This window comes from Pygoscelis adeliae, unplaced genomic scaffold, assembly GCF_000699105.1.
Source record: "Pygoscelis adeliae isolate BGI_AS28 unplaced genomic scaffold, ASM69910v1 Scaffold110, whole genome shotgun sequence".
NCBI lineage: Eukaryota > Metazoa > Chordata > Aves > Sphenisciformes > Spheniscidae > Pygoscelis > Pygoscelis adeliae.
In genome coordinates, this window is record NW_008823919.1 from 295,936 (window position 1) to 308,135 (window position 12,200).

At 39.2% G+C, this 12,200-nt stretch overlaps 1 protein-coding gene across 1 annotated transcript in view; it reads right to left on the reverse strand.

The window, feature by feature from the left end:
- Positions 1–8,396: 8,396 nt before the first annotated feature.
- Positions 8,397–12,200, reverse strand: part of MARCH3 (membrane-associated ring finger (C3HC4) 3, E3 ubiquitin protein ligase) — a gene marked incomplete at its 5' end in the record, with an annotated part of 22,481 nt that continues 18,677 nt past the window's right edge. Inside the window, one exon of the mRNA XM_009319686.1 lies at positions 8,397–8,555. Coding sequence (XP_009317961.1) covers positions 8,397–8,555 — 159 coding nt within the window. The remainder of the gene's footprint in view (positions 8,556–12,200) is intronic.

Genomic DNA, 12,200 nt, shown 5'->3' on the forward strand with positions numbered 1-12,200 from the left:
AACAGGAAAAAAAAAACAAACGTAACAGCTGATCATGTGAGCACTCAGAGGATGAAGGATGCAGTAAAAATCCTTATTGGTACTCTTTTCCTTTATTTAGATTTCTTGTTCTGGAAGAGGATTCATGTTTAAACGTGTTAGTTGTGTTGTTAAGATAGTGTAACCAGCTTAAATTTTCTTACATGATTTTTTAACTAATAGGCTGTTTTAATATGGATTGTCTTGCTTGTTTACAATTTGTAGGAACAAAAACAAGTCTTTTAGGGGTCTAGTCTACATTTGTATGGAAAACAATTGTAACTTTGTCAATGTTGAAAGTTTTTCTGTCCTTTCTGCATTAATCTAATGTCTGAAAAAGCTTTGAATAAAATATCTCTGTTTAAGATGTTATCAAGTAAAGCTTTTGGAACTTTTTTTTCCTAGAACTGATCTAAAAGTTGAATGAGTGTTGAATACTTGGAACTGATAGGCTTTGAAGCTGGCAAAACATCCATGTAAATGAATGGTGGCAATTGACTTGTAATGATTTCTTCTAAATAATGGGTAACATAACTTCATGTCTAGAAAATTAATTCTTCAGAGCTTTATTCAAACTCTGTTGCATAACTGTTTCTGCATCGTCTTTGCTCATATGTTAATTCTTACTGGACTGGTTTTTACTACATCATACAAGTACCAGGCTGAGCAGTTTAAGCATGGCACACTAACATAAATAGAAATTTAGAAATACTGTAAATAGTTACCTTTCTTTTAGTCTGGAAGTATTTTTAAATGCATGGCCAGAATTTTTGAAGTTGATTTGAGCTTTTTTCTAGCATTAGTCTCATGACAAATTTAAGACTTTTTAATGTGTCTTTCATCTTGGGTAAGTTCCCTTTTCTGGTGAAGTACCTGGTGGCATTTCAACCTTGTGTCAGCAGAAGGTGAGGCGGGGGTGGCCAAGGGTTACGCAGATGGATGAAGATTAGGGGGACTGCTTCTTTTGACAGTAATGATGGCTTAAACAACTGCGTTAAACCACAATGCAATACTTGATTTAATTTCCTGCTTATATTTGAATGTTTACATAGTATAAACATTATCATGTCTTTTAAGCATCACTCCGTATCCCTTAACATTCTCAATACTCCTCAATTTGATCTATAGGAATAATGGCTTTCTATTCATTATAGTTGCAGATATCTGTAGGCATACATCATATAAATGAACACGTATGTTGTAGGAAATGGTTAATTCCATTCCTTGTTTGTTGTTTTCAAAACTAATAGCACAGGCTAGCAATGTATTCCAGTAAAGACTTGATTGGGATGGTTAGATAGGACTGTTAATCTCTCCAATCAGTAGTAAAAAAAAAATACTTTGCGTGTAAGCATTAGGTACCTAATTCTTAATTCATAGTAGGAACCTGCCAGTATAATCAAGTGTTCTTGGTTATAGCTTTTGTAGAGCCTGTTTTTTGTCACCAGGATGATGAACCGTGCTGTAACTCTTACCTGAATGTGTAGCTAGGAGCTGCTACTTGAAACTAATTTTCTCTATAAAGGGATCTTTCACATGAGTCTTGTGACTATTCTGGTAAATCGGCACTCTTGTGATGGGTGACAATGGGAGAAATTTTTTAGATTTTAGAAAAATTATTTTGCTGTTATTAGTATTTCTGTAAACTAGCATAAAGAGTGTTGGGAAACAGAAATGACCCTTCTGGGGAGTGTGTGTTCACTCTAAGCTTTAGAATGAAACATCCTACCACCAGGTGGAGATCTTACTATTAAAATGTTAAAAAAAAAGCCCAACCAAACAAAACTTCCTACACTTCCCTGCGAGTTCCATAATAACTTTTGAAAGTTTCTGCTTTATTGAACAGAACAGCTTCTGTTCTCCTGCCTCTTCCCCATCTTCCCACACTGAAGTCCAGAAGTGCATTTTGATTACTGCAAGGTAGGGTGGACCTTTCATTGCTGTGCTGAAAAACAGCAGCCTCAAGCTTGCGGAGGGGGGTATGCATTGTGCCATTGTATGCAGCAAATGCAAATTTTTATGGCCATACTCATTTTTTTTCTCCTCTGTCACACAATGTCTATGAGAGCTCTTGTTCCTGCTAGTTTGGAACTGCATTCAAAATACACCATCTCGGCTGTTGTGGTTACTGCCATAATCTACACCAGTCTGGGTGAGAGAAGGTGCACCGATGGATTTGGTAAAGGTGTCTGACCACTGGAAAATGAGCTAACTGGCTACGTGCAACGTTACGTGAAATGTGTTCATGTTTTCCGGAGGTTATTAGTCAGGTAATAAGCCAGAGAAGAAGCAAACAATATTCTAGCTAGCTCTGTAGACGTGTTCAACTTGTGATTAAATGTTTGGTAGGTCTTTTTATTAGTGCTATTACAGTAATATGTAAAGATTATTTTTAGGTACATTCAATCCTTTGGAGAGTTGGCAACAGATACGGATTATCATTATCTGATACTGATCTGTTACACAGTTGACAAGAGATACAAATTGTATCATCCTGGCAGGTGAAAACTGTTCAGTAACTTGCTGCTGTCAACTAGAAAAACACTTCACTGGAAATGTATCTGCTCAAATACATTCATTCCTGTGAAAACCAGAATAAGAATCTGTTTAGGAAACGAGTGGTTTGACTTGCACAGCACTGGTATCGTATGATGAACACTCTTGAGGCAAGGTATGCATTCCTGTCAGCTGGTCCTGTTTCTGTAAAGTTTGATTTTTGGGTCTGTTCACAGCAAAAGCAGCAAACCTGTAAACTGCATTCTTTGTTTATAGTGGACAAGTTCATTAATAAACCCCAGTGTAATCAACTGTAGCCCTGTGGTACGAATTATTTTACACAGCATAGTCAGTTGTAGCTCTATGCTAAAAATTGTCTTACGCCTCTGACTTCTTTATCCCTGCTGCATAAACCTACGTCATATTTGCCCAAGCAGACAGCGAAATGTAGAAAGAGAAATGAATATGTAAATAATGTAAATACCTTTTCTGTTCAATAGATGCTAATTATTCATTTGTCTGCTTCTGTAAAAGAAGCAATTTTAAATGCTGGTCTTAAATTTTCATGGAGAAATATAACTGTCGTATCAGTATATCATTTTGATACTAATATGAGGGTTTCTGGGGTGAAAAGTGTGTCTTACGGGGAAACTCCAAATCTGTGAAACCGTGCCTTTTACATTCATTCTGCACTGCAAGCAGTATAGGTACTTCTAGTAGGAAAAAAAAAAAAAGACTGCTGCTTTTGCAGAAATGGCTACGTGGTAATTAACTATGAAGTATTTTTCTCCAGGCAAAGAAAGTAAGTAGTTGACGGGGAATAAAAGCTTTTAAAGCTCTTGTCCCAAATAGGACAACCAGTACTAACTGGTGATTTTTATAAAGGGAATGGAGGCTATGTATGATGGATGTGAATGCTTATTTAGCCTTTCCTGGAATATGACAGTTAACTTCAAGGAAACACTGGGACACTTAATTATTTATAATATTCAACTAGATCCCACATAGGATTAAGGCAAAAGTTAGCTATTTTATCTCAGGTTTTGCTTAGTGTGTATTTATTGCTCTGAGTCCTTTGCTGCTCTCCTCTGGTTTCCTTTTATGGGTTTGCATAAATACAGGACTTGTTCCCTGTGAGATTAACCCCGAAGAAAGAGGTTACATTTGGTGGCATCAATAAAGGCACATTTCAGCTTAAGCTGTTTGTTTTATAGGATTTTCCTACAGTTACCAATTAACTCTTGGATGTGCATTTTCATAGCTGGTTTGACTGTTGCATTTTATGAACAGAAAAGGTTATTGGCAAGCAAGTCTGACCTCCATAAAGTGGTGTAGTGAAACAGCAATGTTGGTTTTCTCTGCAACAGTAGCATTTTGTTTCTGAAGGTGGTGCGTTTTGTTGTTGTTTGTAAAGGGATGTTGTAGATAGAATGCCAACATTGATTCTGTATTTTAACAAGTTTTATTGGGAAAGTATTTTGAACACTTATGATAAAGTTCAAGAAAAATCACAGTAAGTTCTATACTCTTTCAACATCAAAGGGAGGAAAAAATGTTTTGTAGCATTGCCGCAATGAGGTGTAAGAGTCTGTCAGTAAAAGGTTTAAGAACTGAAAGCAATCACAAGGACTAACAAACTTGGCGGCTGTTGAGAGACATAACTCTTGATTTTCAAAAAAGCTTTTTTTATGTGGAAATGCATGTGAAAATTAAATTCGAAATGTGGAATAACAGCAATGAATTAGTATGCAGTGTGGTGTCAGCATCAGTTACATTATATACTATATACTCATACTCTAGGCTTGCTGGTTTTATGGGCCTGCTAGGTATTTATATAGCTAGGGGCCTCTGTTGTACATTTTGCATTGTCTAATAGTTTTTAAAAATACTTTTTGAATACCCCAAATCAGTATCTGGCAGTAAATAGGCAATACTTAATTCTGCTTGCAAGGAAAATGCTTGTTTAATTAACCAGCTGTGTGTTAAATGGAGCTTGGTCTCATGAACAGTAACAGATGAAGAGCTTAATTATTAACAGTTATTTCTTTAAACTTACCTTCATTTGAAAGGGAGAGCTTTTTTAGCTCTCTCTTAGTGCATAAGTGTTTCTCTCAGCTTTTTGTATCCCTGATGGTATCCCTCGCATCAAAGGCCAGTTGCATATATTGGCCCCGACTCCCTTTAGGTACTAAGTTGTCACATTGCCCTGTGTGACTTCCTAATGTAAAACTGATGCAAAGCTGTTCTTAGTAAATGAAATGTAAATGACAGTTTGAAGTCTCAGTCTGGCAGTCTATACAGTCGAGTAAAGAAAAAAACCAAAACAAAACCGACCTGATGTATCTTTAATCCTACTTATGCTGTGACTTCCTTCCAGTTGAACAAAAGGCTATGGTATTTCTAAATCTTCAGTTACATCCTTCTCTATCAGTTTCTTCTACCCGTTGAATGTGCTTTCCCCCCTTCCTCCTAAGTGGTTTATACTGCTGCTTCCTCTGTTTTATTCTCCTCACTACAATAGGAAGTGAGGAGTCGCATAGCTTCCTGATGTTGATACCTTTTCAGTATCATCATTTTGTCAAATACCACTGCTCAACCTCACTTCAATTTTGTCTTGTTTGTTGTTTTATGTAATGTGATGGACTAGTCTTGCAGGGAAAAGGCTGTATAGAAGTAAAACTTCGTCACTTTGTATTGCACTCATCATTAATACTGAATTGTAGGGGACTCTGTGTGGGTTTAACTCTACACACATAGGATGGCAACCTCTTATCATCAAGCAGGATGTGAAAGGAAGGAACAAAGCTGTATTATGTCTGCAGCTTCTTAAAAGGTTTTTTTCGGGTGGCTTAAGTTGCTGCTTTTATCACTTGCAGCTCAAAATACTGATTTGAATACTGTTCCTTCTATATAACTTCTTACATGGAAAAGGAATGTAAATGGCAAAGCTGCATGAGAAGAAAGCATAATTTTGCTGAGAAGGAAATTGAGTGACATTATTAAAAAAAAAAAAAAGACCTCCCCCATGCTTTCATGAGTTAAGTTTTATTTTTGCTTAACTGGGAACTCTTTAAGGATAGCGTAACAAAGGTGCCATTGTACTGCCAGGACCTTTGCTAGCTGTAGCTAGTGCTGCAGTCAGTTTTGTCTTTCACATCTATTCAGACGAAAATGAGTATTACTGCTGTTGTAGAATATCTGCTGTAATGATCCAGTTTTAAAATTATTAATAGAAATTTGGACTTGGTGTGGCAACAACAGCCTCAACTAGTGGAAGAAAAAGAAATACTTGTCAGGAGGAGCCTTCTGTCTGCAAGTCTTTAGTTCAGAACAGAGGTGGGAATAAGAATTAATACTGCCCACCTTCCTGTTCTTATGTTTTAGGAAAAACAAGGAAGAATGTGAAGTATGCTTTTTTCCGTGGGTTCAATGCAAAAGGATAAATGGGTGACTGGATCTTTTCTGGCATTTTTGTCTGAAGAAAATGCATGGGAGACCACGGCTAGTGACTTCACCAGTCCGTTTTGCTGTTCTTGTGCATCAAGCAGAGAAACTAGAGTAGTAATGTATTTGCTAAACTGGACCATACTTTCTCTCTGGCTGCTTCAATATGCCTTCTTTCAGGTTAAATAAGCTGTCTTTAAACAAAAAATGGAATTTGAAATAATGTAGATGAGCTGGGCGAAGTCACTGTGCTGATCTGTGTGCACATACCTTGCAGCTTGATTTCAACAATTTTCCTAGTTGCTACTTAATTCCGTATCATCCTATTTTTTTCTTTCATAAAACAAAACCAAGAATAGTACTTAAGAATAACACTTCCTTCGTGGGCCAACTTTCTGGGGTATCACCCACAGAAGCAAAAGTAGTAACAATTCTGAAGAAAGCTTATCTAAAGCAAATGTGTAGGCATTAAAACACTGCCTGAGAGTGTCCTGACCCAGCTAGACCTGCTTTACTTCTGTGCCCCCAGCTAGCAGGTTTTCTTTTAACCTGGAACCCTCTGCTTACAGGCATGTTCAGTCTTCTATCCAGAGAGCTAGTTGCCTTTGGGAAGAGGGTTTAAAAAAAAGCATTACAGCTTTCAGACCATCACGGAGTTTGTGATATCCGTGTCTTCAGAATCTTGTACAGCTTTCTCTGGAAGAGCAGCAGGTATTCGCGGCCAAACATATGACTGATCCCTGACCTTACTGTCAGATTAATCAGTACAGATCTGCAGGTTCATGATTTTCTTACGCACCTTGGCTTGCTGTGAGACTAGTTTTATGTCTGAACGAGGCTGTTATTGCTTTATATAGGCAGCTGATTCTTATATCCCCATGAAATTGACAGTTACAAAGAATATTGTTAAATAACGTGACTACAGCTAGACTGGTCCAAAGACAGAATAAAGAAGCTAACAGATTTGGTTTTGTGTACTAAGCTTTTTCTCCCATAGAGCGCACAACATCAAATAAGCTCTTGTCTGATGGTAAACACCCATGATAACTTGAACTATCTGAATTATAAATTATTAGTCTTCTTGCTAAGTTTTCCTTTTTATTTTCAGTTCCTGCAGAGTCTGGGAAACAAAGCACAGGGTGGCATTGCCATCTACACACATTTCTAAAAAAGTAATCTATTCAAAGGGGCTATGTATCAATTTCTAATTCTAGCAGCATTTGTTAATGAAATTTTGTGTAGTTCTGTAAAATAAGTCTCTCTACGTAAGTGTGTGTCTCTTCTGAGAGTGAAGAATTGCTGAATGAATTTGGCATGAAACCAAGGGGAAATAGATAATGCCACCCAGGAATAAAGTCTAGTCTTCACAGTCCAAATTCAGTTTGGTCACCATAGTAGGCTGCGTATTACTTTTTTTTTAAAAAAAGCCTTCGTCTCAGTGCTACAAGGAGAGGTCAGGGTTTATATACACTCTGCTAAATCCACCTGTCAAGCTGAAAATTCTGCAGCTTTAAAATAGTGCTAATCGTTATGCAAGACAAGTTCCTGCTTCCGAAAACATGTCCAGTGATCTCATTCATTACGTATGCAGAGTTTTCTTCACAAAAATAAGTCTTACAATTAGGGTTAAATTCAGCTTGGTGTAAATGCAGAGTAAATTGGCTAAGTTGAATTCACACCAGCAGAATGTGCACTTGAGTGCAGAATGTGGTGCCCAATTTGTTGCTTCTGAGTGGAAGAAGTACAATTTACTTTTTTTCCTGAGTGCTACGTACTAGAATACTTTTGAGTAGGAAGATTCTTGCAATTTGTGTCATTTCTTTCTTTTGCACATGCTAAATCTATTACTGAGTAATTTTCCTATCGGAACTTCCCTGCCAAATAACAAACAGAGAAGACCATTTTCTAATCACTTTACAGCATTTAAATAATATGCCAATTTGTGGAACTCATTACACACATTTTAGTAATCCAAAATATTGGTATGAAGGGCCTTCAAATTAAATCAACTGGGGGAATGCCATTGCTGTGCTTTAGGAAAGAAAAAACAGGACTGGTTACTGTCCAGCTACCTAAAGAAATAATACTGTAGGAACAGGAAACTGTATAAAAACAAAGCACTTTTTAAACCTCTTTTGCATTGTTAATTATCGTAGTTTAACATTTTAAACAATAAAAAAGTTTGCATCACTTGATGATGCAAGTATTAAAATAAGTTTGTAGAATTCCACACAGTATCTGCTAAATAAACAAGTTTGGCAGCTTAGCAAATATCATATGATTGCAGCATCCATGACTTGAATTCAAACAGTGATTTATTTCTCTGCAAAGAGTTTGTAAATCAGAATAGCACACTCCTGGGTTCTGGACGGTGTCCGACCCCAGTGAGTTTGAGGAAGGTATTTTTAGTGCATGGCCCCTGTGCAGAACTACCCACATCAAACGATTGTCTCCTTTGAGTTCCTTTTGAGGGACTGCAGGCCCAGCAGGGACTGCTGGTTGGAGAGGACGTTGGCAGACTTTGGGATTAGGAGTATCACCCGCTGATTGGTCCGACGCCATTCGTTGTATAATCTACAGTGATACCTAAAGGATACCTGGGGAGAGAAGAGAGATGCACCATGTTTAGAGTCACTGCGGTCCTCCTAGGAATCTGTTGGGGTTTGGGGGGAAACGCCTTCAAGCGGAACAAAAAGCTGAGAAGCAGCCTAATTGGGCGGGATAAAAATGAGCGAAACGTGGGGGGCAAAGATGAGACCTACCATGTAGATGCCTTGTTCCCCAAGCTGCCACAGCAGAGAAGAAAAGCAGCCTGTGCCCTACTTTCTGCTGCTGCCTACCTCTCATTCCCTCTTTTATAACATGAAAAACAGACATCCTGCCTCTGTCTTTCCCAAGAACTAGAATTATTGGCAGCCACTTATAATGAGAATGAGTTTGGGGTCCTATCATGCTACAAGTTGTTAAACTGACAAGTAATGTAATTGGCTGGGTGGTGAAGGCTTGCAGGTAGCGAAGCTGTGTGCAAACACTGACAGGGTTGGGTGTTCTACCTTGTAATGCTTTATTGCTGAATGCATCAAACTCAAGACTTCACAGATGCAACAAGGTGAGTGTGAGCATCTGCCAACATGTGTATCTCAATTTAGATTGTCTTTGATTATTTTTTTTTTTTATTGTTATCAGCTAACCAGTCTCAACCTTAGTGTGGTTCTGCTAATAGTGGAAGAGAAATGACTGACTGCTATGAATATACAAGATAGCTTGGCCCTGTGTTTTTTTAGAATAGTTTACTGCTTATTTTAGTGACATCCAAGTGTAGTGAGAGTTATGTCTGTGTAAGAAGATGTACGTGTGCAGTTTTTAAAAAAAACAAACAAAAAAACCCCAAACAAACTGTAAACTGGCTTGGGACCTTTTGGGTGAAATGTGCCACATGACAATTATAGTGTTCTTGAGCTGTGGGCAGGAGGAACCTTGTCTTGTAGGCTGTTCTGTCTTCATGTGCAGCCAGTCATTTGTCACGGATTTTTATGCACCTGTGCCACTTCTCTAGGTCAGTGCTATACAGAGGGTGCCAAAAAGGCTGGAGCTAACACACTTGGTTTGCGCAGGGGGGTGGAAGATGCTGCTGACTCTGCAGAGAAGTAGCTGTGCATTCTGCTGTCAAAAGGGGCCGTGCTGCTTGCTTTCCTACCCCCACAGCAATGACAGGCTGGCTGCCAGTGAGGTATGGAGGGATATTAAGTAATATACATGCCTATGAACGTATCCTTCAAAACCCTTTCCTTATTGCAAAAAGGGTGCTTTTAACTAAATAGATTATTTACCTTTCTGTAAAATCCTACTAGGGACAAAAAGACTGGTTTTAGGTTTTTTTATTAGATCTTTATACAGCTGTCTGCTGTTAATGAGGGACACCTATAGAGTTTTTGTTCACTAAGCAGTTGCCCAAAGACAGCTCTTCCAACAGATGAATTGATTCCCCACCTTTCAATCTCCTCTGCTCCCCCTGAAGGTAAAGCAGTCTGCATCTTCGTTTCTGTGGAACATCGTATATAAAAGAACGTGAGAAATCTCCTTGTAAAAGGCACTGCAGTATCAGCAGAAATCACGTGGTAGAGGGAGGAGGGGGAAAAAAAACCCAACCACCTGCAAAGATGAGTGCCATGCAAAATGCAGTGACTGCTTCAGAGGAGTGAGCTAGAGTTTAGGTTGAGTTTTCAAGTAGCATCATATGAGATTCTTTGAGGAAAGGCTGCACTGTTAAGCCAGGCTCTAACTGCTTGTTTGTTTAAGGCATTTTCACAGGATACCCTAGTTAAGTTTGACAGCTTGTTTACAAGGGGTTCTTGCCTGGAGGCAGTTTCCAAGTGATGTCAGCTACTGAATTCCAGCAGAGCCACGGTTACTCACCCTAAGCCGTTACACTGATGCAAAACTCTTGAGATGCTGAACAAAGGCCAGATTTATATTGGTCCTTGGCACACTAAACTCCTTTGTTCGCCACTTCAATAGGACAGCAAGGGGGGGTGTCTTATCTTTCTCACTTACTCTGAATTAATTTGGGCTAGCCTTTGTTTTAAACCAGCAGTTATGTTATACTGGAAGCTATAGGGCCAAGTCCACTTGTACTCCAACCTGCTACTTGATCTTACAGGAGTCAAGATTACCCGCGTGCAAGAGAGAGCAGAGTGTGGCCCTGAATTATTAGTTTAAATAGCAATCTCCGCTTTGTGTCTGAAGCCTTCTTCTTGGGAGTAGCAGGCTTTTTTGTGTGTGTGTGCATCAGTTACAATGATTAAATGCAGAGGAAAAGCAACAGCATTTTATGAAGAACTTGGCTGTTTTAGGGGAAGGGATAAAATAGCTTCTTGGATGCCAAAAATAGCGTTTCTCCTGTTCTCTGCTCACTGGGATAACTGTGGTGTGTAAATCTATATGCCAGCTTTTGCCTCCAGAGAAAATAAGCTGATTTATTGGAAGTAAACTGAAGTTTTAGTTTTCCTAATTTTCCCAGGACCTAAAGGAGCATTATATCACTTTGTGTGTAATTTACGCCACAGCACTCAATATATTCCCTGCATGGCCATAACTAAGCAAGCAGTACAGGATTCTCCCATCTCTGAAAATTGAAGGGCAGGTGCCGCTGAAGCACTTGATGGGGTTAGCACTTCTGCATGTGGGTCCATTCCTTGCTGCATGGCAAGGGGAGCGTGGAGCCTCCCCAAGGCAAACGCAGGCTGGGGCTTTCCTGCGTGACTGATGGGTCTCAGGCCACTGAGCAGAGAGTGGGCATGTCTTCCATGTGTAGGGTGCTCAGTGCCATTTGTAAAGTAGTTGCTTTAAATCTCTGCTTTGACTTTGCAAATCTGCCCTCTGGGAAAATGTGTGAAAACACTGTCACTCAAGCCTGTTGACTTAATCCGCAGATACACTTAAACCTCCTCAAAACTCTTCCATCCAGTACTAATGCTGTGAGGGCAATGAGGGCACCTTCTGTACTGTGAATAGAGCCTGAGAGTCCTTCCCACCATGTCTCTCTGCTCTGCCCACTGAATTAACCCCATGCTGAACAGGAAGGCTACTGTGCCCTGAAAGGTTCCCTGCCTTGCCCTTCGCCGATGAACACAGTGCTTCATTAGCCCATCCACCTCCTGCTGCTCTGAATAATAGATTAGAGTGGAATTACATCTCCCACAACTCAGTGGACATTAAAGATACTGTATTTCAATTAAATCAACCAAGGTATGCATTTACATCAGGCTTGCTACCACCATATTCTCCAAGTGCCAATAACACATTTCTCTGTATGCTTTTGAAGGGGTAAAAGTTATAAAGTCAATAGAAGGGATTTTTGCCACTTACAATGCAGATGCAATAGACAGTGATAGGGACTACAGTTGACATGCTGCAGAAGTCTTAATGAGCAAGGTCAGATATGTCCATGTGTCATGGGTAATTAAATCCAACTACTTAGCCAGACTACCCTTTCCAACTTCCAGCCATTTTGGTGCTTGTGAATTACGTATATTAGGTAAATAGGACAGGATTTGGGTTTCTAAGATAGTCATGCACAAAGGAAATTTGAACAAACTTTGCCGGAATACCTGACAGACGTGTCTACACACAGTACTGCTGGAGTAAATGGCCATCCTGTCAAAGGGCAGTGCTGCTGCTTCACAGAAAATGGAAGCAGAAACGGCAAAAAGAGAAACTGCAGGAGGCTGAGCCAAAACTCT